This window comes from Mytilus trossulus, chromosome 14 (assembly GCF_036588685.1).
Source record: "Mytilus trossulus isolate FHL-02 chromosome 14, PNRI_Mtr1.1.1.hap1, whole genome shotgun sequence".
In the NCBI taxonomy this organism is placed as follows: domain Eukaryota; kingdom Metazoa; phylum Mollusca; class Bivalvia; order Mytilida; family Mytilidae; genus Mytilus; species Mytilus trossulus.
Genome location: NC_086386.1, coordinates 37,424,952 through 37,448,162, shown reverse-complemented (window position 1 = coordinate 37,448,162; position 23,211 = coordinate 37,424,952). Strand labels below are relative to the sequence as shown.

The 23,211-nt window shown below is 32.5% G+C and overlaps 1 protein-coding gene across 2 annotated transcripts; it reads left to right on the top strand.

The window, feature by feature from the left end:
* The first annotated feature begins 1,065 nt into the window (after positions 1–1,065).
* On the top strand, positions 1,066–22,091 carry LOC134696607 (male-specific lethal 3 homolog). Of its 2 annotated transcripts, none has more exons than XM_063558472.1 (11): positions 1,066–1,289; positions 6,738–6,820; positions 7,339–7,428; positions 8,092–8,326; positions 9,089–9,142; positions 9,583–9,669; positions 10,399–10,541; positions 11,759–11,902; positions 16,676–17,295; positions 18,880–18,964; positions 19,840–22,091. In XM_063558472.1, exons 1-11 carry the CDS (start codon positions 1,191–1,193, stop codon positions 19,895–19,897), a joined length of 1,698 nt encoding a protein of 565 aa, XP_063414542.1. In that variant the 5' UTR covers positions 1,066–1,190; the 3' UTR covers positions 19,898–22,091. The 2 variants fall into 2 exon arrangements, with proteins under 2 accessions (XP_063414542.1, XP_063414541.1); XM_063558471.1 differs by having other exon boundaries at positions 7,339–7,431.
* The last annotated feature ends 1,120 nt before the right edge of the window (positions 22,092–23,211 follow it).

Below are 23,211 nucleotides of genomic sequence, written 5' to 3'. Positions count from 1 at the left end.
TTGTCCTTGCATTTCTGTAGCGAGGCACTTCGAAAATTGTAAGAAAAAAAGAAAAGGCACTCCGCTTCACTCTGCGTTTACCAGGATCATCGTACAATAGCACATAATTATGAAGACTTACTTTTAAAAAATATTTTAAAATAAAAAATGACATAACTTAAAGTAAGACGCCTAAGTACCATGGCAATAGAGGTCTTTAGAACTGTCAATCATGAAACTGATCCAGTTTACCTCCATGATCTTATAAATATTAAAGAAACAAAATATTCTTTCAGTAACAAACAAATTGCTGATATACCTGCCGTAAGAACAACAAGGTATGGCTTAAAAATTTTCCAGATATTCTACTGCCAAACTACGTAATGCGTCTCCAAACCACTTGAGGACTGAAACATCTTTTACCCAATACAAGAGTCTAGTAAACTAATGGAGTGGCAACTCATGCCATTGCATTTGCTTAGTTTTTTTAATTTTATTTTCAGCTTTAAAACATAGGCCGGAGTGCTGCTTTTTTGGGGATTGTTTGCTTAGCATTTTTATAATTTGTGATTTCTGTGCTTTAATTGCTATATTGCTTTTAGCTTAGTGCTCATGCATGTGTATAGTATACAATATGTATTCCATTCTATTTCATTCTAGTCTACCATATACTAGTAACCGCCTTCAACAAATTGAAGATTATGTCACAGGAGGAAACTTACAACAAGACATAGATTGAAAAATGTGCAAATTTTAAAAAATACGAAAAAAATAAAAAATGAATGTTTTGTATAATAAAGTAAGATGTTGTAATTGAGTTAATATTGATGCTTTGAAATTGTAGGGTACACATATAATAACTAGTTCAGCCTAAATCACGGTGCATGAAATGTATGTTCTATGTCTTTTAAGTTTTAATAATCGTATTGTGTATGATTATTTTGTAAATGTATGTATTAGTCGGTAATTAAATGTGATAAAGCTTATGTTTATTTATTTTATATAAAATATGCCGACTATAAATAAAGCTTTGAGCTTGAACAAAACGACCGATTCCAATACGGATATTTTTCGTGACTATTCCTGAAAATAGAACAATTTTAACTGCGCAATTCCACTTCCTGTTATTATGAGAAGTGACGCGGGAATGAATCCCTGAATAGTTATTTAGCAATTGAGTGTATTTCTTATCTTCAAATGGATATCGTACTATGTCCATAAGAGGCATAAAGTTCATCTATTCTGTAGGAGAACCCGTCCTCTGTTTTGAACCAGATCCGACAAAGGCCCGAGTACTTTATGATGCAAAGGTGCTTACCTTATCAAAACCTATTTTTAAACCTTTACACCTTTTACTTTCATTTCCCTTAAGTCCAGATCTTCTTGCAAACAAAAACGTTGAAATAAACGTAAACATGGTTTGTATAAATGAACATGTACATGGTAGTTTTTGTTCAGTATGTTGCTCATTATCATCGATTCAATAATAATTTAGGGCATCTTTGTTTTGGGTTTGTATGTTATAGAGCTACAAGTTCATGAAGTTAAGAGTCTCATATCTGGTTTTAGTATATTAGTATGGAGAATTATCAACTGGCCTTGTAGTGAGGTGCTGAATTTATCAGAAATAGCTTTATGATTAAAGACAAGATATCACCCCACGGGCGTAGATTTTTGCTTTTAAGAATCTAAGACCCCTGTAAATATAGTCCAGTAAATATATATTGTGAACTTTTAAACCGATTCTGAAAAGAAGTGCTCCTTTGAAGGAGGGAATTCCTTACACAGATACAGATACAGATAGGCACATGTAGTATATCCTAATGTAGACTAAAAATTATCGGTCATCTTATAATTTTGGTTCGTTCAGTATTTGTGTTAGAACTTATCACACTTGGAAACTACACATTGACGTCACTATGCTACTACCAGCGTACAAAAATAAATTATTTCAGCATATATTTTTCCTCGTCTATTGAATACATTGCTATTTATTCCATTCTGGATAAGTTCTAAAATTACACAAATTCTCATTCAGTTGAAGCTATCTGGGACCCTGTTCAACAATTCACCATGCATGATACTTTTTGATGAGACCTGTTTAAACTACTGTAAATACTTCAAACAAGATATTTTTTTACTTCAATTTTAATATCCAAAATTTCTTGGTGATCGCTTTCTTACGTTTTTTTTCCCTTGGCTCACTATTGATGACCTCTATTTTCGCCACCTGACCCAAACAGGAAGTTGTATTAATGACTGTTTTTCCTGGATTGGACTAAATAGCGATAAGGTGTATTAAAAAAGCCAATTTACTAATGACTGTTTCAAACCTGACTTTCGAATGCCTAAAAACATTTCAGAACTTCAAAAAATCCTACTTCCAGCCTCCATTGTTTTGTGCACATTCCATTCAGCGTCATCAATCTTGTGGCAGACAAAACAGTTCAAGCAAATAATATTTTTATGAATTTCAATTGAAAACCCCCTTCCTAAATGAAAGGAAAACTACTTGAAAAAACAATGTTCATGTCATAATTTTGTTCAGCAAGATGGGGTAGGTTAAAAAAAAATTATTATGCATAAAAGATCAATTTTCTGACCATCATGACTTTATGTAAATATTTATGCAAAATTCCTTTGATGGTGAATTGAATGTCATGGCTAAAAATGAGGTTTCCTGTTGAATGAACCCCCAAATTTTTGCGAAATTATTTTAAAGCAATATCACACAAACAAATAATATAAGTGCCTTAGACTGAAATATCACCTTATTCACAAAAGAGCAATTTTATTGGGTAGTATTTGAATTTAAACAAACATGGTCAGCAGCTGTAGTATGGAACAACATTGTACATTGAGTGACTGAGAAACAATTATGAGTTACCAAGCTTGACATTACATGGCAATGAAAAATCAAAGCTAATTTAAAAAAGAAGATGTGGTATGATTGCCAATGAGACAACTCTCCCCAAGCGACCAAAAGGACACAGAAATTAACAACTAAAGTTTACTGTACGGCCTTCAACAATGAGCAAAACCCATACTGCATCTGCTACAGAAAAAATAAGAAAAAAATGTCCATAGGTGAACAACTTACCAACATAGTGGGATACCTACTTCATCTAAGAGCAGAAGGTAATTTTTCCCTCACCTGGCCCAAAGGGCCAAGTGAGCTTCTCTCATCATTTGGCGTCTGGTGTCGTCCGACGTTAACTTTTACATAAATCTTCTCCTCTGAAATTACTGTGCCAAATTAAACTAAACTTGGCCACAATCATGGTTGGGGTATCTTGTTTAAAAAATGTGTGGCGTGACCCGGCCAACCAACCAAGATGGCCACCATGGACATTGGCTAAAAATAGAACATAGGGGTAAAATGCAGTTTTAGGCTTATAACTCAAAAATTTAAGTATTTAGAGCAAATCTGACAATGGGTAAAATTATTTATCAGGTCAAGATCTATCTGCCCTGAAATTTTCAGATGAATAGGACAACCCGTTGTTGGGTTGCTGCCCCTAAATTGGTAATTTGAAGGAAATTTTGCTGTTTTTGGTTATTATCTTGAATATTATTATAGATAGATATAAACTGTAAACAGCAATAATGTTCAGCAAAGTAAGATTTACAAATAAGTCAGCATGACCGAAATGGTCAGTTGACCCCTTTAGGAGTTATTGCCCTTAATAGTCATTTTTTAACCATTTTTTGTAGATCTTGGTAATCTTTTACAAACATCTTCTTCTCTGAAACAACTTGGCCAAATTAAACCAAACTTGGCCACAACTATCATTGAGGTATTTAGTTTTAAAAATGTGTGGCGTGACCTGGCCAACCACCCAAGATGGCCGCCCAACTAAAAATAGAACATAGGGGTAAAATGCAGTTTTTGGCTTATAACTCAAAAACCAAAGCATTTAGAGCAAATCTGAAGGGATAAAATTATTCATCAGGGCAAGATCTATCTGCCTTGAATTTTTCAGGTGAATCGGACAACCCTTTCTTGGGTTGCTGCCCCTGAACTGGTAATTTTAAGGAAATTTTGCTGTTTTTGGTTATTATCTTTGAATATTATTATAGATAGAGATAAACTTTTGAATACAATAAATGTTGTCAAAGTAAGATCTATAAATAAGTCAACATGACAAAAATTGTCAGTTGACCCCTTTAAGAGTTATTGCCCTTTATAGTAAAGTTTTAACCATTTTTTCGTAAATCTTAGTAATCTTTTACAAAAATCTTCTCTGAAACTACTGGGCCAAGTTAATTATAGATAGAGATAATTGTAAGCAGCTAGAATGTTCAGTAAAGTAAGATGAACAAACACATCACCATCACCAAAACACAATTTTGTCATGAATCCATCTATGTCCTTTGTTTAATATTCACAAAAACCAAGGTGAGCGACACAGGCTCTTTAGAGCCTCTAGTTCATAAATCTTAGTAATGTTTTACAAAAATCTTCTCCTCTGAAACTACTGGGCCAAATTAATCCAAACTTGGCCACAATCATCATTCGGGTATCTGATTTTAAAAATGTGTCCGGTGACCCATCCAACCAACCAAGATGGCCGCCACAGCTAAAAATAGAACATATGGGTAAAATGCAGTTTTTGGCTTATAACTCAAAGACCAAAGCATTTAGAGCAAATCTGACATGGGTAAAATTTTTCATCAGGTCAAAATCTATCTGCCCTGAAATTTACAGATGAATCGGACAATCCGTTGTTGGGTTGCTGCTCCAGAATTGGTAATCTTAAGGAAATTTTGCTGTTTTTAGTTATTATCTTGAATATTATTATAGATAGAGATAAACTGTAAACAGCAATAATGTTCAGCAAAGTAAGATTTACAAATAAGTCAACATAACCGAAATGGTCAGTTGACCCCTTTAGGAGTTATTGCCCTTTATAGTAAATTTTTAACAGTTTTTCGTAAATCTTAGTAATCTTTTACAAAAATCTTCTTCTCTGATACTACGGGGCCAAATCAAACCAAACTTGGCCACAATCATCATTTGGGTATCTAGTTTAAAAAATATGTGGCGTGACCTGGTCAACCAACCAAGATGGCTGCCACGGTTAAAATTAGAACATAGGGGTAAAATTCAGTTTTTGGCTTATAACTCAAAAACCAAAGCATTTAAAGCAAATATGACATGAAGTATAATTATTTTACAGGTCAAAATCTATCTGCCCTCATATTTTCAGATGAATTGAACAACCTGTTGTTTGTAGCTGCCCCTGAACTGTTAATTTTAAGGAAATTTTGCTGTTTTTGGTCATTACAATGTATCTTGAATATTATTATAGATAGAGATAAACTGTAAAAAACAATACATGTTGGCAAAGTAAGATATACGAATTGGTCAACATGACCAAAATTGTCAGTTGACCCCTTTAGGAGTTATTGCCCTTTATAATCATGTTTTAACCATTTTTAGCTCACCTGGCCCAAAGGGCAAAGTGAGCTTTTCTCATCACTTGGCGTCCGTCGTCCGGCGTTGTCCGTCGTTGTTAACTTTTAGAAAAATCTTCTCCTCTGAAACTGCTGGACCAAATGAAACCAAACTTGGCAACAAACATCATTAGGGTATCTAGTTTATAAAATGTGTGGCGTGACCCGCCCAACCAACCAAAATGGCCACCATGGCTAAAAATAGAACATGGGGGTAAAATGCAGTTTTTGGCTTATAACTCAAAAACCAAAGCATTTAGAGCAAATCTGACAACTGGTTGATGGGTTGCTGCCCCTGAATTGGTAATTTTAGGGAAATTTTGCTGTGTTTGGTTATTATCTTGAATATTATTATAGATAGAGATAAACTGTAAACAGCAATAATGTTCAGCAAAGTAAGATTTACAAATAAGTCAACAGGACCAAAATGGTCAGTTGACCCCTTTAGAAGTTATTGCCCTTTTAAGTCAATTTTTAACCATTTTTCGTAAATTCTATATATCTTTTACAAAAATCTTCTCCTCTGAAACTGCTGGGCCAAATTAATCCAAACTTGGCCACAATCATCTTGGGGTATCTAGTTTAAAAAATGTGTGGCGTGACCTGCCAAACCAACCAAGATGGCCACCATGGTTAAAAATAGAATATAGGGGTAAAAGGCAGTTTTGGGCTTATAACTCAAAAACCAAAGCATTTAGAGCAAATCTGACACGGGTTAAATTGTTCATCAGGTAAAGTTCTATCTGCCCTGAAATTTTCAGATGAATCAGAGAACCCGTTGTTGGGTTGCTGTCCCTGAATTGGTAATTTTAAGGAAATTTTGCTGTTTTGGGTTAATATCTTGAATATTATTATAGATAGAGTTAAACTGTCAACAGCAAAAATGTTCAGCAAAGTAAGATTTACAAATAAGTCAACATGACCAAAATGGTTAACTGACCCCCCTAAGGAGTTATTGTCCTTTAATATGGTCAATGTTCATAAAATTTGTAAATTTTTACTCCCGGTTACATTTTCCACAGAAACTACTGGGCCAAGTTCATTATAGATAGTGATAATTGTAAGCAGCAAGAATGTTCACTGTTCAGTAAAGTAAGATGTACAAACATATCACCATCACCAAAACACAATTTTGTCATGAATCCATCTGCTTCCTTTGTTTGATATTCACATAGACCAAGGTGAGCAACACAGGCTCTTTAGAGCCTCTAGTTTTGTACTGTGATATTAACTATCAAATTATTTCTAGCAGACTTGGTAAGATAAGGCTAGCATTAATTGTATATTATTTTAATTTTCAGATATTAGATACAGATGTTACACACAATAAACATGGCCAGAGAATTCCTGCATATCACATCCATTTCCAGGGTTGGAATACCAGGTTAGAATAACATCCCATAATACTTAATACAAGTTTATATTGGTTAAAAGTATTATTGAATGTAAAGTACTAAAATTTATATTAACTGATACATATACCAAAGCAGGAAGAACCATAGAACTTATATACTGAAATTATAATACATCTTTTAGATCAATGTTGCTTCACAGGATCCAAAATTTAAAAAGAGCTTGTTATGTCCTGCACTTTCACTCTGAAGTGTTTAAAATTTCTAATACAAGTGTCAGTTTTGAAGTGTGTGGAGTTTGAGTTAATTTGTAAAGAAATAATGAGTATAATACATAAATCAAGCATTACTGAGAGCCTTTTGGAAATATAAATTATGTTATAAAGTAGGATATATATACATGTACCTTGGTACAAATTACTATTTAATATACCAGGGATTGTGTTAGCTTGCTCACATTTCAAACAAAAAATAATTCTTTCCTTTATTTAATCCTTAGTTATTTATGAATATTCACAACCTAAATTATGTTTTGACTGGTGTATTACAGCTGGGACAGAGTAGTTGCAGAAAATTCTATTTTGGAAAACACAGAAGAAAACAGAATACTTATGAAGCAGTTGTCAGATGCTACTAGAAGGTTGTAAGTATTACAAAGTACTTATATCATGGCCTCTAAAACAGGGGATTAATATATATGTTTAATGAAGTCCCATTACTATCAATTCATTTCTGTTTGACAGCTATTTTAAGGCCCTGTCCCGTAGGACATGGTCAACAACTTTGTTTTAGTTAGCATTTTTACAATGTTAAGGTATCTGCTAAAGTTAGTTTGAAGTTTCATTAATATCAGTTGTACGATTATTGTAGGGCCCTGCTCCCTTGGTCATGGTCCAGGAATATTTATTGTTGAAGTTTTCTTCATAAGTCTGTTTGACAAATGTTTGATCAGAACAGCTTGTGATAGATCAATGATATTTTGTATAAATTTGCGTTACTAGATCAGTACATCTCAATTTGTTGACCATTTTCTGAATTGTATCCTGCAGGCCAGACACATAATTTGTGTGAACAGTTTATTTTTAGGTTGCTTTGATGTCTCCTTTGCACATGAGTAAGCTTATGATTCATGTTACAAATGGTTTAAATGCTGTTCTGTGATTTTTTTTAACATCAACATAATGCAATTGGCAACATTAAGAAATGCCAGCAAGATCTTTACCTTCTTCAAAAGTAGAATAAAAAACTTTATTTAGGATATCAAAGAAAAAAAGATGACTGTTTTTTTTCTTAAATTTTCCAGTAGTTCAAATAAGAGCAGAAATAAACATATAGATGCCATTTTGAGAAGAACATTTAAGGGGAGATCACCCTTGGCAGAAAGTGACGATGATCAGCAGAATGTGTCAGATGAAGAAGATGATGACTTGGAAGAGGAAAGTGGAGATGAATCGGAAGCAAATGGTAGAATAGACGATGATGATGAGATAGAAAATGGCGTACAGAATGGTGATCATGACGAGGATGAAGACAGTCAGGTTTGCAACTTACAATTTAAACATATAGGTGTAACAAGAAGTAGGGTGATAGGTCTTCTTGTTTATGGCATGTTTAAAAATATCAGATTCAGGAGTCTGTTACACAAAACAAAATATGACTGAGATTGAGTGTAAGAATATGGATGACCGAATATAAATCTGTATAAATCTTGTATAGGTTTGTTAGAAGACTTTTGACAAATGTTCAGGAAATATTCTTATGCCCTACCTATGATAGTAGAGGGGCAGTATGTTTTCTGGTCTGTGTGTCCATCTGTCTGTCCAGCTTCAGTCTTTTGATGAAGTTTAAGTCCAATCGACTTCAAACTTAGTAGACATGTTCCCTGTATATATATCTATGATATGATCTTTCTAATTTTAATGCCAAATTAGAGTTTTTACCCCAATTTCACTGTCCACTGAACAAAGAAAATGATTGGCGAGTAGGGCATCCGGTACTGGGGACACATTCTTGTTTTTCATCAATTCAATAAAAAAAAGTATCAACGAAAAAAAAATGAATCATAGATATCTCATAGACATGAAATCATCCTGAATATGTATTTAAAATTTGCAAGTGGATGTTCAACAGGCCTAAATGAAAAAATAATCCTCATTTACGATTAAAACCAGCAAGAATGAGCTTCATTTATGAATGTATGGGATCTCTCCTATTTAAATTATCTTATTGGTTTTCAATTTTGAATAATTGTTAGATAACTGAAAATAGAAGCTTTTAAAAAAATAGTTGTATCTTTACAGAGTCTGGAGGGAAGTGAAATTAGTGGGAAAAGTAATAAAAGTGAAGATAGAAAGGTAAAAATTGTATTCTTAGGTAACAGTAGCAGTTATCATAATTTTCGTTAGTTATTTATATTAGATGCCATTCAGATGTTAAGTTTATTGAGCAGGCAACAATCAATTGATTGGTTTATTAGAAAATAATGTGTTGGTGCAATATTTTGCTATTCTAATAACAGTTGTTTGTGTCTCAACAGTTTTATATTTCACAAACAATGAAGAAGTATGATATTACATACTTAGATATATTGATTGGTACTGGAGTGCTTAAATAATGCTAAATGGGCATTAATTTTTTTCTGGGGATTTTTTTTTCTACATTTACACAATTTGTCTCAATAATATTGTATTGTCTTTTTCATTAAATTGTGATGTTTAGGAAACTTTTAAAATTTTTACATTTCAGCCTGTTGAAATTTTATTATTTTAATACAAGCTAATATTTTTATTTTCAGAAAAAGTTGCTGTTAGAATTTGAAATCCCTGAAGTATTGAAGGAAGAGTTAGAGAAAGATTACTTGTCCATAAATAGAGATGATATGGTAACATTTTAATCGATAAATATTTCATGGTATATTTCCAAAGAACACCCATAATGTGTTACTTTCTTGAAGTCCTAAACAAGAAAAGTAAATATGAACTGACTATGATCTTAATCTCTTAAAATTTTAACTTGCAATTTATTTAAAATTTGCCAATAACAAACTTTCTGGTATTTTTATGCCCCATTTATGGGCATTATGTTTTCTGGTCTGCGTGTTCATTTGTTTTTATCAGTCCGTCTGTTTCGTTTCAGGTTACAGTTTTTGGTTGAGGTAGTTTTTGATGAAGTTGAAGTCCAATCAACTTAAAACTTAGTACACATTTTCCCTATGATATGATCTTTCTAATTTTAATGCCAAATTAGAGTTTCTACCCCATTTTCACGGTTCACTGAACCTAGAAAATGATAGTGGGGATGGGGCATCTGTGTACTTGGGACACATTCTTGTTTACTATATACTTATATTCATTCTATAAAATTTGGTATAAATCAAATAGAAATATGAACTTTATTTTGATCCTATTCATTAGGACATCAATCTTTAAAACCTCATCTATCATGTGACTATGACTCTATTATAACTTTACAAATAAAGTAAATGACATGGAAATCAATAACATAGAAGGGTAGACTACTTTTACAATGTCCATCTTATTATTTTCAGCTTGTTTCTTTGTCATATTTAGCAAATGTATAGAATTTACAATGTCTCCCTGAATATTTTCAGCTTGTTTCTCTGCCTGCAGAACACAATGTGATCAACATTTTAGAGAGTTTTGTGAAGACTTTTTGTGTAAACCTGATGTGTGGTACACCAGGAAAACCTAGATATTTAGATAAAGAGGGGAACAATATACCATTTGAAAAGAAGTAAGTCATTGTAATTACAGGTATAGATGTAGATGATTTATATGTTGTAATCTGATAAATGTTCAGTTGGATATTACACACATACTCCAGAGGATCTAGGTATATATTATGTATTGTTAGATATTCATGACAAACAAATGAAACTAAAGATTAAAACAACAGAAAGTAAATAACAACCTCAAAAGTGGGTGCTTCATCACATCACTTTCATCTGTTTGTTAGTCCAATGAAAGTTTTCTTCACAGTTTTATGAGGAACTACAGAACAGAATGACTGTATTTTGTAAGCAGCTTTAAAGTGTTTTAAAGGATCAAATGACAGACATCACAGACTTAAACAAAATGATCAATGGAATCACATGTTATATCTTTTATACACCAACCAGCTCAAACACTGACACAAACTGGTCTTGTCATCAAAGAGTTTGACAAAATATTTGATTAAAAAAAGTGCAACACAATTGTGCTCTTTACAATTTAAAACACTATGACATTTATGATCAGACAACTAAATGGTCAGATCATTTCTCTCCAGTAGAATCCAAACAGTCACCTATAACACATCTGAAGAAATTTCAGTAACATCAGGTGTTCCTCTGAGCACACTTCTAGAACCAATAATCTTTCTCGTCTGGCCTATTACCTGCCAAAATAATTGTATTAAGCTTCTTAAAGACATTGAAGCAGCTATGAAGTGGTAAAAAGACTGGCTCATGACTTTCCTACTGGAAAAATGCAATTTTCTTTAAGTGTCTCATAAAAAAAAAACCAATATTAATTCTTATCATTCATTGAGAGAAATTTAGAAATGAACATAAATCAAAAAAGTAAAGGAAAGAGATAACAAAGCTGTCACTCCCAAGAATTTACAATACCACTGTATATAAAAGAGTTACTATATTCACTGAGTATTTGACTGAAATATGTTTTTACTTTGTTTGAGTATACCTTTTGTAGATAATAAGTAGATACATATAGAACAAGATTTTTTTTTGTCTGATGTGTTTTAATGCTGTTTTAGTAGAAGAGTTAGTAGGTTGACTGGAGAATCATATTTTTATTCATTTCAGCATACATTTATGTAAAGAATTAGTAGATGGACTTAGGATTTGTTTTGACTAACTATACTGTTTTTCTCTATTTCAGCATACATTTATGTACAGAACTAGTAGATGGACTGAGGATTTGTTTTGACTATACTGTTTTTCTCTGTTTCAGCATACATTTATGTAAAGAATTAGTAGATGGACTTAGGATTTGTTTTGACTATACCTTACCATTAGTTTTGTTGTACGACAATGAGAGACAACAGTATGGCAAGTTACAAACTACTTACAAGAACAAAGGGGAAACTAAAACTAGGTAAGGTTTCTTTATGGGACTTGTGGTCTTCAATTGCATCGATATCCATATAATTTTTTTATAGAAAAAACAGGATAAGAACCAATTGTGAGACATTTTAATCAAAGATGATTGAAAAATTCATCTTTTATACACGAATGACACTTATAAAATAAAATAAAAAATGGCAGTAAAGGTATTGAGATTTTTTTTTTAAGAACAAAATGCTACCTATCTTTTGCTTAAGTGATACATTTATGATCCTAATTTTCTTAGTGCAAACAATATTTTATTATAGAAACAAATGTATAAATATGTACAACAATGCAATACACTTCTACAAATTTCTCTCAGATTATTGATTACCATAACGAAGATTATTGGACAGGTTATAGACAAATGCCTTTAGTAATCCATATAAACAATACATACATGTAGACTTTAAAGCTTTTATTTGAAGTTTTTATCTCAGGTACTGTTGTTTGCCTGAAAATCATGGGTACTGCAGAATGGAACAATATTTATCGTTCTGTAGTATGCCAGAAAATTATTGGCGCTACAAAATGCCAAAATATCTTTGGACTGCTACATACCCGAAAATATTGGGTACTGCAGTATGTCAGAAAATCTCTGGTACTGTAGTATTACAGAATATTATGTACTATGTCTGGTATGCCAGACCATCTGGGTACTGTGGTATACAAATATTTCCTGGTAACATCAGTATCCCAGAAAATATCTGGTACTGTAGTATGCCCATTTTTCTCAGGGATGTAGCATGTCAATTTATATCAGGTATTGTAGCATGCCAGAATACCAGCAGTAATGTTGTATGCCAGATTATCTATGGAACTATAGCATGCCAGAATACCAGCAGTAATGTTGTATGCCGGAATATCTATGGAACTATAGCATGCCAGAATACCAGCAGTAATGTTGTATGGCGGAATATCTATGGAACTATAGCATGCCAGAATACCAGCAGTAATGTTGTATGCCAGACTATCTATGGAACTATAGCATGCCAGAATACCAGCAGTAATGTTGTATGGCGGAATATCTATGGAACTATAGCATGCCAGAATACCAGCAGTAATGTTGTATGCCAGATTATCTATGGAACTATAGCATGCCAGAATACCAGCAGTAATGTTGTATGGCGGAATATCTATGGAACTATAGCATGCCAGAATACCAGCAGTAATGTTGTATGCCGGATTATCTATGGACACAACGATGGAACTGTAGAATGCCAGAATAACAGCAGAACTGAATTATGCCAGAATATCTACAGTACTGCATTATGCAAGAGAAGCTCAGATAATATAATATGCAAGAACATCTTAAGTACTGTTCTATGCCAGGATGTAAATGGAACAGTAGTATGCCAGAACATCTCCGGAATGTTGTCTGCCAGAATATCTCTGGAACAGTAGTATGCAAAAGAATCTCAGATACTGTATTATGCAATAATATATCAGGTACTGTACTATGCCAGGATATCTATGGAAAATTGTTATGACAGAACATTTCTGGAACTGTCGTCTGCCAGAAAATATGTGGTACTGTAGTATGCAAGAATGTGTATGGCACTGTATTATGCAAGAATATTTCTGGTACTGTACTATGCAAGAATATTCATGGAACAGTTGTATGCCATAACATTACTGGAATCGTGATATGCCAGAATATCTGGGGTATTGCAGTTTGCCAGAATGTCTCTGGTACTGTAGTATGTCAGAATATCTCTGGCATAGTTGTATGCCATAATATATTCAGTAGTGCACAATGCCAGGAAATTGTCAGAACTGTAGTATGCCAGAAAACACACAGTTCTGTGGTTTGCCAAAAAATGGCATATTGTAATTTGCCTAAAAATCTCCAGTATCGCAGAATGTCAGAATATTTCAGGTACTGTAATTTGCTAGAATATCTCCAACTGAAGGTAACCAGAATATTACTGCAGTATTTCAAAATACTGTATAGCTGTTTATTTTTTGCTTATTTTTGCGGAAAGAACAAAATTACCCAAATATATTTCACCAACTTAAAAGTGCACATGCAAAGGTATTGGGAAAAGTTATGAATACGCCAAAGTAATTATAGCCAAAATATTTTGTATACCTTATTCAATGAAAATCATGAAATAAACCTGCTATAGGATACCTCCTAATCTGTAGTATATTAGGTCCGAGAACACAATTAATTCGTAGTGCATTTCTTTTAGAACATAAATGAAAATTTAAAAAATCCCACCTGCGCTTTCTCAATGAAATTTTTACAGTGTGTTGTACTACTTTTGGGACAAATTATATCAAAATTATAGAAAACTTCATCGCCTCAAACTCAAAATATGGACAATTTTGTGTTTAGGGTGTCTTGAAATCTTTTGACAGCTTCCAAAGTGCTAATTTTTAACCTTTTTCAGCTGGACCGAACCACTACTTTCCTGTAAAATTCTGGACCCAAATTTTTTTACAGTGTAATTTCATCCCCCTACTTACAATTTGAGGCATTAAACATGGAGAAATAAATTTGGAAGGGGTATAAAAATTATTGGCAAGTAACCCACTGTTAACACTAGGGACTATATTCGTGAACAACGAAAATCAAGGGACGACAATTGTGGTCTCGGACCTAATAGGATAGAAAGAGTTGACAAATCTTAAAAAAACTTGGTATGACCAAAGCTTAATTAATTATAACACTGCTTGCAAAGTTTCATAACAATAGGATATATATTATAGACAATATATTAAATTCAATACTCATCTTTGCGTGTTAAATTTTGACGTTAAAATTGAATAATTTCAACTATCAACATTATGGGCTTTGAAAATTAAAATATTGCAAAAAAATACATTTTAAATGCCCTAATATATCATTTATTATGTACTTAAAGCAATAGAGTACTCATTTGATTTATCAGACTTAGCATAATTATTCAAAAGTGAAATTTATATCAGCCTGGGCCTAAAAATTGAGGTTTTTCAATGAAAGGGGCCTTACATGAAGATGTAATATTTTCCAGCAATTTTAAATTTGTGAAGCTTTTTGGTTATAAATAATCCTTACATATGTATTGAATGTACTTTAAATGGAAAGAAAAGTCACAAATAACATATCATATTAGTTTAAAAGGGTCTTAAGCCAAGTAAGACTGGAAAAAAATAAGGGTCAATTTAGGCCGTGCCACATATTTACATTTGAAAATGCATATTGAGGCTATAAGAAATATAAAATTGTGTCTTTTTTATCATTTCTATACTCATGTGACATGATACAACAAATCTGAGCACAAAAAGGCTCTTGCAATTAACTTTTCTTACAGAGAGTATGGTCTGATACAAAGATTTTTGCCTTTTAAATGAAATACTTGAATGCAATTTTAGTCTCAACAGGCTTATATTTAAACCACTTGCTATCCTACAGAAGAAAAAAAAGATATTATGTGAGATGGAACAGGTACAATAGACATTGTAAAGTGCTTTGGATACAAATTTAGTGAGGTCTTAATTGTGGACTTCAAATTTTATGTACCAAGAACCCCACTTTTGACTTCATCCAAACAGGGCGTTAGACAAGGGTCATTTATACAACACATTTTGTACATATTGTCTGAGTTAAATCTTCTTTTCTGTAGATTCTGAGTTCATAAACAAGTAAAAGAACTTGATAAAGGCATAGAAACACAAGTATTGACACATGAAAACCTGTCAGACAGAAAGTCAGGATGCCATGTATGCATCAATATTGAAAAAGCCTTAAAATGCCTATTTTGACCATAAAATGCCAAAATTGGTCATTTTTGCAGATATTCTATAAAATAAAAGTTTAAATCCTTTAGTTTCATGCTATTTGACAAATTGACACCACCAAATCATTTAGGGAAGTTGCCAAATTACAGATTCTATTTTTACAGACTTCACCTCTTAGGTCCGAGAACACAATTAATTCGTAGTGCATTTCTTTTAGAACATAAATGAAAATTTAAAAAATCCCACCTGCGCTTTCTCAATGAAATTTTTACAGTGTGTTGTACTACTTTTGGGACAAATTATATCAAAATTATAGAAAACTTCATCGCCTCAAACTCAAAATATGGACAATTTTGTGTTTAGGGTGTCTTGAAATCTTTTGACAGCTTCCGAAGTGCTAATTTTTAACCTTTTTCAGCTGGACCGAACCACTACTTTCCTGTAAAATTCTGGACCCAAATTTTTTTACAGTGTAATTTCATCCCCCTACTTACAATTTGAGGCATCAAACATGGAGAAATAAATTTGGAAGGGGTATAAAAATTATTGGCAAGTAACCCACTGTTAACACTAGGGACTATATTCGTGAACAACGAAAATCAAGGGACGACAATTGTGGTCTCGGACCATATTATATTAAATCTCAGCTACTGTAATTTGGTATACCATAATATCTTCAGTATTGAAGTTTGCCAGAAGATTTCAGATACAGAAATATGCCAGAATGCCTTTAATACCTAGTATGACAGAAAATCTCAGACTATTTTCATAAATTAGAATGGATAAGTGCCAGAGAAAAATTACAGCCATAAAGAATGCAACACAAATACCCTTGATGCCTAGCACTGAAGACTGTATAGATAAATGTCGTTTGTCTCAATTGTGATACAATACTTTTATTCTTAAGGTATCTTTTGTATAATCATAGGTAAAGGCAGTTATTATTATTATTTAATAATTTGTATAACAGGAAATATTATATTACCTAAATCTTAACTTACATCTTTTCTTTCATAACTCACATCTATATTTACAGCATGCAGTCCCCAGGCAGACCACCAGGAAGAGGGAGACCTGCAAAACATCATACACCAGCCTCCTCCTGTAATGGAGAACCATCACCAAAGTTACCAAAGCTTTCACCAAAAATATTTAAAAAAGAAAAAATAGATTTTACACAAGAAGAGGAGATAACTCCTAGAAGATTGACCAGACAATCAATACATGAAGTTGTGAAAAAAGACACAGATAAAGTTTCTGGTACTGAATCATCATCTGCAGACGACAATGAAAGGGACATAGACAAAAAATCAGACAGTGTCGCATCCAGTCATAAAAGAGGTAGAAAAAGACGTAAATCAAGTGGAAACAAAGATCTGTCAGAACTTAAAGAGGAGGAAATACCTCCTGAGAAGCCTGGACCATCTAAACGTCGTGGAGACAGGCCTCCTCCATTGTTATTACCCAGTGCTGTTTCGGGTCAGGATAAAACCCAGGAGTCAACAGGAAGTAACGAAAGTAGTGACAGTAATACAGCAGCAAATAGAGAAGATGTTATAAACAGTGTGTTGTCATGGCAACTACTCCCACCAGAAGCTTATCAAACATATGCTCCATCTTTAGTGTATGGCGCACAGCATCTACTTAGAATTTTTGGTAAGACTATGTTTTATAATAATGTCTCATGTAAAACATTTCCATATTTCACAGATCAACAATGTTATTGTTATGATTTTCTGTCACTACCATAAACCTATGTGCATGTAGGGTCCAAACATTCATGGTGCATGTATGGTCCAAAACTCTATGTGCATGTATGGTCCAAAAATCTATGTGCACAAGGCATACATTTCTTATCTTGGGTTCACATGACATTGAACATATTCCAAAAGTTATTATAAGGTGTGTTGATCAATGTTTTCAAGATAGCTATAGTAAAGACTATAGTCTGCAAGATTTTCACATTCACTTTATTTTCAGACATTTTAGCAGACTCTCTCTCAGTCTGCACTAAAAACTTTTTCTACAAGTCCAAAGACCAATATTCTGACATTTTTCTTATAAGTCCAAACAAAGTTTTGTCAAAACTTACTAGTCTGAAAGAAATTTTACTAGTCTGGGGCCTGGGACTAGTGGCTACCTGGGCAGACTGCACTCTTGTGTATATGTTCCGGATCATGCGTATACTCATATGGTTATTAACGGGCCGGACCATATGAGTATTTGACAGATCTCAAATATCGTAACATAACTGCAATATACCATATTCACAAGACAACTTAAAAAACAATAACGGTTACTTTCCAGTTTATTAAAAACAATTTAAGTCAAGATATTGCCATTCACGGGTAATAACAAATCGGTAATGACCAGTGTTATAAAATATGTTTTTTATAGTTTTTACAAGTAGGTAAAATTAACTATGTGAAGTTCTTATTTTTATTTAGCTTATCTTTTTATTATGATAAAATGATAAAATGACCTATATGATAGCGTCTTTTTAAAGAACGGTCATTCCATATCAGGAGTTTAGAATTATCAAAAGGAAAGTGTATCAGAGAGTTAATTACCCCGACCATACGCGTACGGTCAGACCATACATGTACGGTTGGACCATATGAGTATATACCCATATGGTCCTGACCAAAAGTGTATGGTCCAAATACTCATATGGTCCAGAACATATATAAGAGCTAGCCCTGGCAGAAAAGGAATTCAAATCTCTTTTTGCACTTTTCAAAAAAACAGTATGTTAATTATAATAAGGAGATGTAGTATGATTTCTATTGAGACAGCTGTCGACCAGAGTTCAAATGAAGTGGCTGTAAGCAATTATGAACAACTATACAGCCTTCATTAATACCAACAAGCTATAAAAAGACCCCAACATGAAAATGTGAAACGAGTGAAACAGGAAAACTAACCCCCTAATTTATGGCAAAACAATTCAATTTACCAAAATATATGTCAGTCTCAAACAAAAAAACATAACTAGTTTAAGAATAAAAGGAGCATACAACACCTGTGTCTGCAAGATTATTGGTTGAGGACCTTAGAATTACATGTTTTTTCATTACTGATAATACATCTCACTAATTTTTAAGAACTTATTAATTATTAGTTTTGCAGAGTACTGAAATTTGACTACAAAGTTCTAAAATCAATATCGAATGAAAACATGAGCACTTTGCTTTTATCTCATAACTATGAACTTAAGATTTTTATTGTATGCTATTTCAGTAAAAATGCCTGACTTGATCATGTCCATGGATATGAGTGAATCTAAAGTACAGGCTTTAGTCAGCTTGCTAGAACACTTTCTTGAGTAAGTATAAAGTAATGGTGATTTGATTTAAAACAGAAAAAAAGGAATTAATTTACTGACAGAATTTAGCATTTGAAGCCTCCTTGCCATGAAGTTACAGTTATCGGTCGTCCCACTGTCTATATCACTCTGTTCAGCTCTTAATATTATTCCATATCATGTCTTTGTGACATCAAATACGTTAACCCGCCTTAATAACTTTGACACAGACATATCAGCGACGTCATAATGTTTGAACCAACGTTTATAACTTTGACCCATCTTATCAAGTCATCTTTTGTGTGCTGGTGAAACAAAGAAAACACTTCTGAAACACGCAAATATAGCCCGATAAATCGATTATCAGATTATCTGCATATTGATATTGTAAAATATCAGCTGCTTGACATTATATAAAGGCTTTTTTATCTCGTTCGCTACGCTCACTCAACAAAAAGCTTCATATTATGTCTTGCAGCTGATATTTTACGATATCAACATGCAGATAACCTGATAATGGGTACATATCAAGATATAAAATTCAATAAGTATGCAATTTTGATTATTTAAAGCTGTTAGTATCTTTTGCTCATGTTGCTATCGATGTTGTCATATGCATTCATTCATTGAATTCAATTTTCTAATAGCTATTTCTATCTAGTCAAACTTCTTTCATAACAATAACTTTTGCAGTATTTTATATTTGCTCATCCAGTTGTTTTTACAAAAGTTCATAATGTTTCACTATCAGTTAAGGTTTATGATTTTCTGAATTTACATTTATTCATAAAATTGCAATAAGTTTAATTTCATATATTGCAATTAATATTAATGCAGATATCAATTAATATTCCAGAATTAAAAATTAGAAATTAATTATTATGTATTTTTTGTAGTTATTTAACAGAAAGAAGAACAGAGTTATTTACATCATCATCTTACAAGACTGCATGAAAGAATTGTTTGTTGTCAAGAAACAGAATTATAGTTCATTAAATAGGGCATACATTTTACAAAATATATATGATAAAAAACAAAGACTCAACAATATTTATCTGCTTATTATGGAAGTTATGAAAGGATTTTACTGTAACAAGTGAGGCTGTTTTGAACCCATTTCATTGACAATCTGAAAAGAAGAACTATGTGAAAGTTGTAAAACGATAAGGAAGAAATACATTTGCTCATAAATTGTTTCATTTAACACATTTATCTATTCATGTCATTATGACATAGCCCAACAGACAATCTATCATATCACTTTGTCATTAAAATATATTGGGCTCATTTTCATTGAAACTGATTTTATGTGGCCTTGAAAAAAAGTTTTGCAAACATTTTATTTCTTGTTTGAAGTAAAAAATATTTGATTTTTGTTGAGTAATTATCCAAATAATTCATTGTAATATATTTTTTTCATGCATTTGTCACATCTAATCATATATCAGTAATCATAAAATAGTACAATGAAAAAAAATCTTTTCTGAAACAACTTAACCAATATAAACCAAAAGTTGTCAAGAAATATCATAAGGCTGTCTTGGTCAAATCTTTTTTGCAATGATGAAGAGAAGATAGTGTTACATTACTAATTTTGAGTGAGAAAAATGTGAAGCTGCTATTGCAGGATTGAGACATTTTTACCTTTAAACTTTCCTTACTTTTAGTTTCAAAGGTTCTCAATCTATGTTGCTCTTACCTGACATACATTTATTTGTTATTATATTTGTGTTGTTAAGTTCAATATTTAGTGCATGCCAGGATTTAAACAGTAGAAAACAATACCTAAGTTTTACTCCCCACCTATTTTGGAAATGGGTTATAAATTTTCTGATCTGTGTGTCCTTCCAAAAATTCTGTTTATCCTTCGTATACCCAGTTAGATTTTAAGCATGGTAGTTTTCCATGATATTGCAGTCATAACAACTTCATTCTTAGTTCACAATGTAAAATTTATGAATTTGTATCTGGATCTAATGAATTATGGGTATATTTATTGTTGGTATTAAAATTGTGTCATGTCATTTGTCAAATTTCCATTGTTTAGGATGTTTTTAGCCAATCAAAACATTTTGTTGTACTCTACTGAAAATATTACCCAGAATTCATAAGATTCTGAAACAGTGAATTACATAACACCAATTACACAGATCACTGGTCATAAAAATGTGATAGTTGGAAATTAAGGTTAAAGTTTTTGGGTTTTGTTTATTTTGAATGAAAATTAATAAACAAATTACAATGTTGACCTGATTTCATGGTTCAGAGAACAAATTTGAAAGTACATGTATGAGTAGGGGCTGATGTTCTTTGGACTCATATTATTGTTTGGTTTATAAACCATTTGTTGTTGTTAGGTTTTACAATGAATTTTTGAAATTGATTTGAATTTGAAATTAAAATAGTTAAGCAGGAAATATAGTTTTATGTAGTAGATTTTATTTATATATTTGTCAGCAATTGGAGTAACGCAATGTTTCATTCATTTGTAAAATTACAATATTTTAACCAAAGGTACATTTTGTGTGTGCATTTTTACTCTTTGAAAGTTTTACATCCAAACATTAAATTGAAATTAATGCAAACAATATTATTAGAATCGAAAGTCTTAATTTCAAATGAGGTAATTATTGACTTTTTGTTTTATTTGTATCACACTCATATGAGGTATTCAGATCCTGTGTCTGAGCATGGGTTACAAGGTTATGATGACACTCAATTTTACTTTCTATTCTGGTAATTATAACATCAGCCAATGAAGTTTCAGCCTTCAAATTTCTGAAGGTATGTATCAATCCGATAAAACCAAAAGATCCCAAAAGATCTGTAAAACAGGAAGTAGATTAGAGCATTTTCAGGTCATTGTAAGCAAAGCTGAGACACATAATATGTATTTTAATTAGATTGACACAAGATATTTATTTTGTAAGTTTGTAAATGTAAGATGTTTGCAGCAACTAAGTACATAAAACTCCATTGTACAATATCATAGAATGTGTTGAATATTTTTGTAAAATATTTGTTCCTATTCTTATTCATATCTTTAAATGTTGAGTTGTATATATTTTTAGAGTTCATATGCTTGCATGATTTTAAAATTTAGTGTTCATGTAGATATATTTAATAAATGTGTCATGTTCAAAAACTCTTATTTTCTTCATTTGTTGGAAGTCTGGCACTATTAAGATACAGCCAAATAGAACCTTAGTTTACCAGTCAATGGCACTATTTAGATACAGTCAAATAGAACCTTAGTTGACCAGTCAATGGCACTATTTAGATACAGCCAAATAGAACCTGAGTTGACCAGTCAATGGCACTATTTAGATACAGTCAAATAGAACCTTAGTTGACCAGTCAATGGCACTATTTAGATACAGCCAAATAGAACCTTAGTTGACCAGTCAATGGCACTATTTAGATACAGCCAAATAGAACCTTAGTTGACCAGTCAATGGCACTATTTAGATACAGCCAAATAGAACCTTAGTTGACCAGTCAATGGCACTATTTAGATACAGCCAAATAGAACCTTAGTTAACCAGTCAATGGCACTATTTAGATACAGCCAAATAGAACCTTAGTTGACCAGTCAATGGCACTATTTAGATACAGCCAAATAGAACCTTAGTTGACCAGTCAATGGCACTATTTAGATACAGCCAAATAGAACCTTAGTTGACCAGTCAATGGCACTATTTAGATACAGCCAAATAGAACCTTAGTTGACAAGTCAATGGCACTATTTAGATACAGCCAAATAGAACCTTAGTTGACCAGTCAATGGCACTATTTAGATACAGCCAAATAGAACCTTAGTTGACCAGTCAATGGCACTATTTAGATACAGCCAAATAGAACCTTAGTTGACCAGTCAATGGCACTATTTAGATACAGCCAAATAGAACCTTAGTTGACCAGTCAATGGCACTATTTAGATACAGCCAAATAGAACCTTAATTGACCAGTCAATGGCACTATTTAGATACAGCCAAATAGAACCTTAGTTGACCAGTCAATGGCACTATTTAGATACAGCCAAATAGAACCTTAGTTGACCAGTCAATGGCACTATTAAGATACAGCCAAATAGAACCTTAGTTGACCAGTCAATGGCACTATTTAGATACAGCCAAATAGAACCTTAGTTGACCAGTCAACGGCACTTACCAGTCAATGGCACTATTTAGATACAGCCAAATAGAACCTTAGTTGACCAGTCAATGGCACTATTTAGATACAGCCAAATAGAACCTTAGTTGACCAGT

Bases quoted from the DNA above. Each gene is read 5' to 3' on its own strand.
- LOC134696607 (XM_063558471.1), top strand. From the start codon at position 1,191: ATGTCCATAAGAGGCATAAAGTTCATCTATTCTGTAGGAGAACCCGTC. The intron at 7,432-8,091 runs GTAAGTATTACA...TAAATTTTCCAG, and splicing joins TCAGATGCTACTAGAAGGTT to TAGTTCAAATAAGAGCAGAA. The intron at 8,327-9,088 runs GTTTGCAACTTA...GTATCTTTACAG, and splicing joins ACGAGGATGAAGACAGTCAG to AGTCTGGAGGGAAGTGAAAT.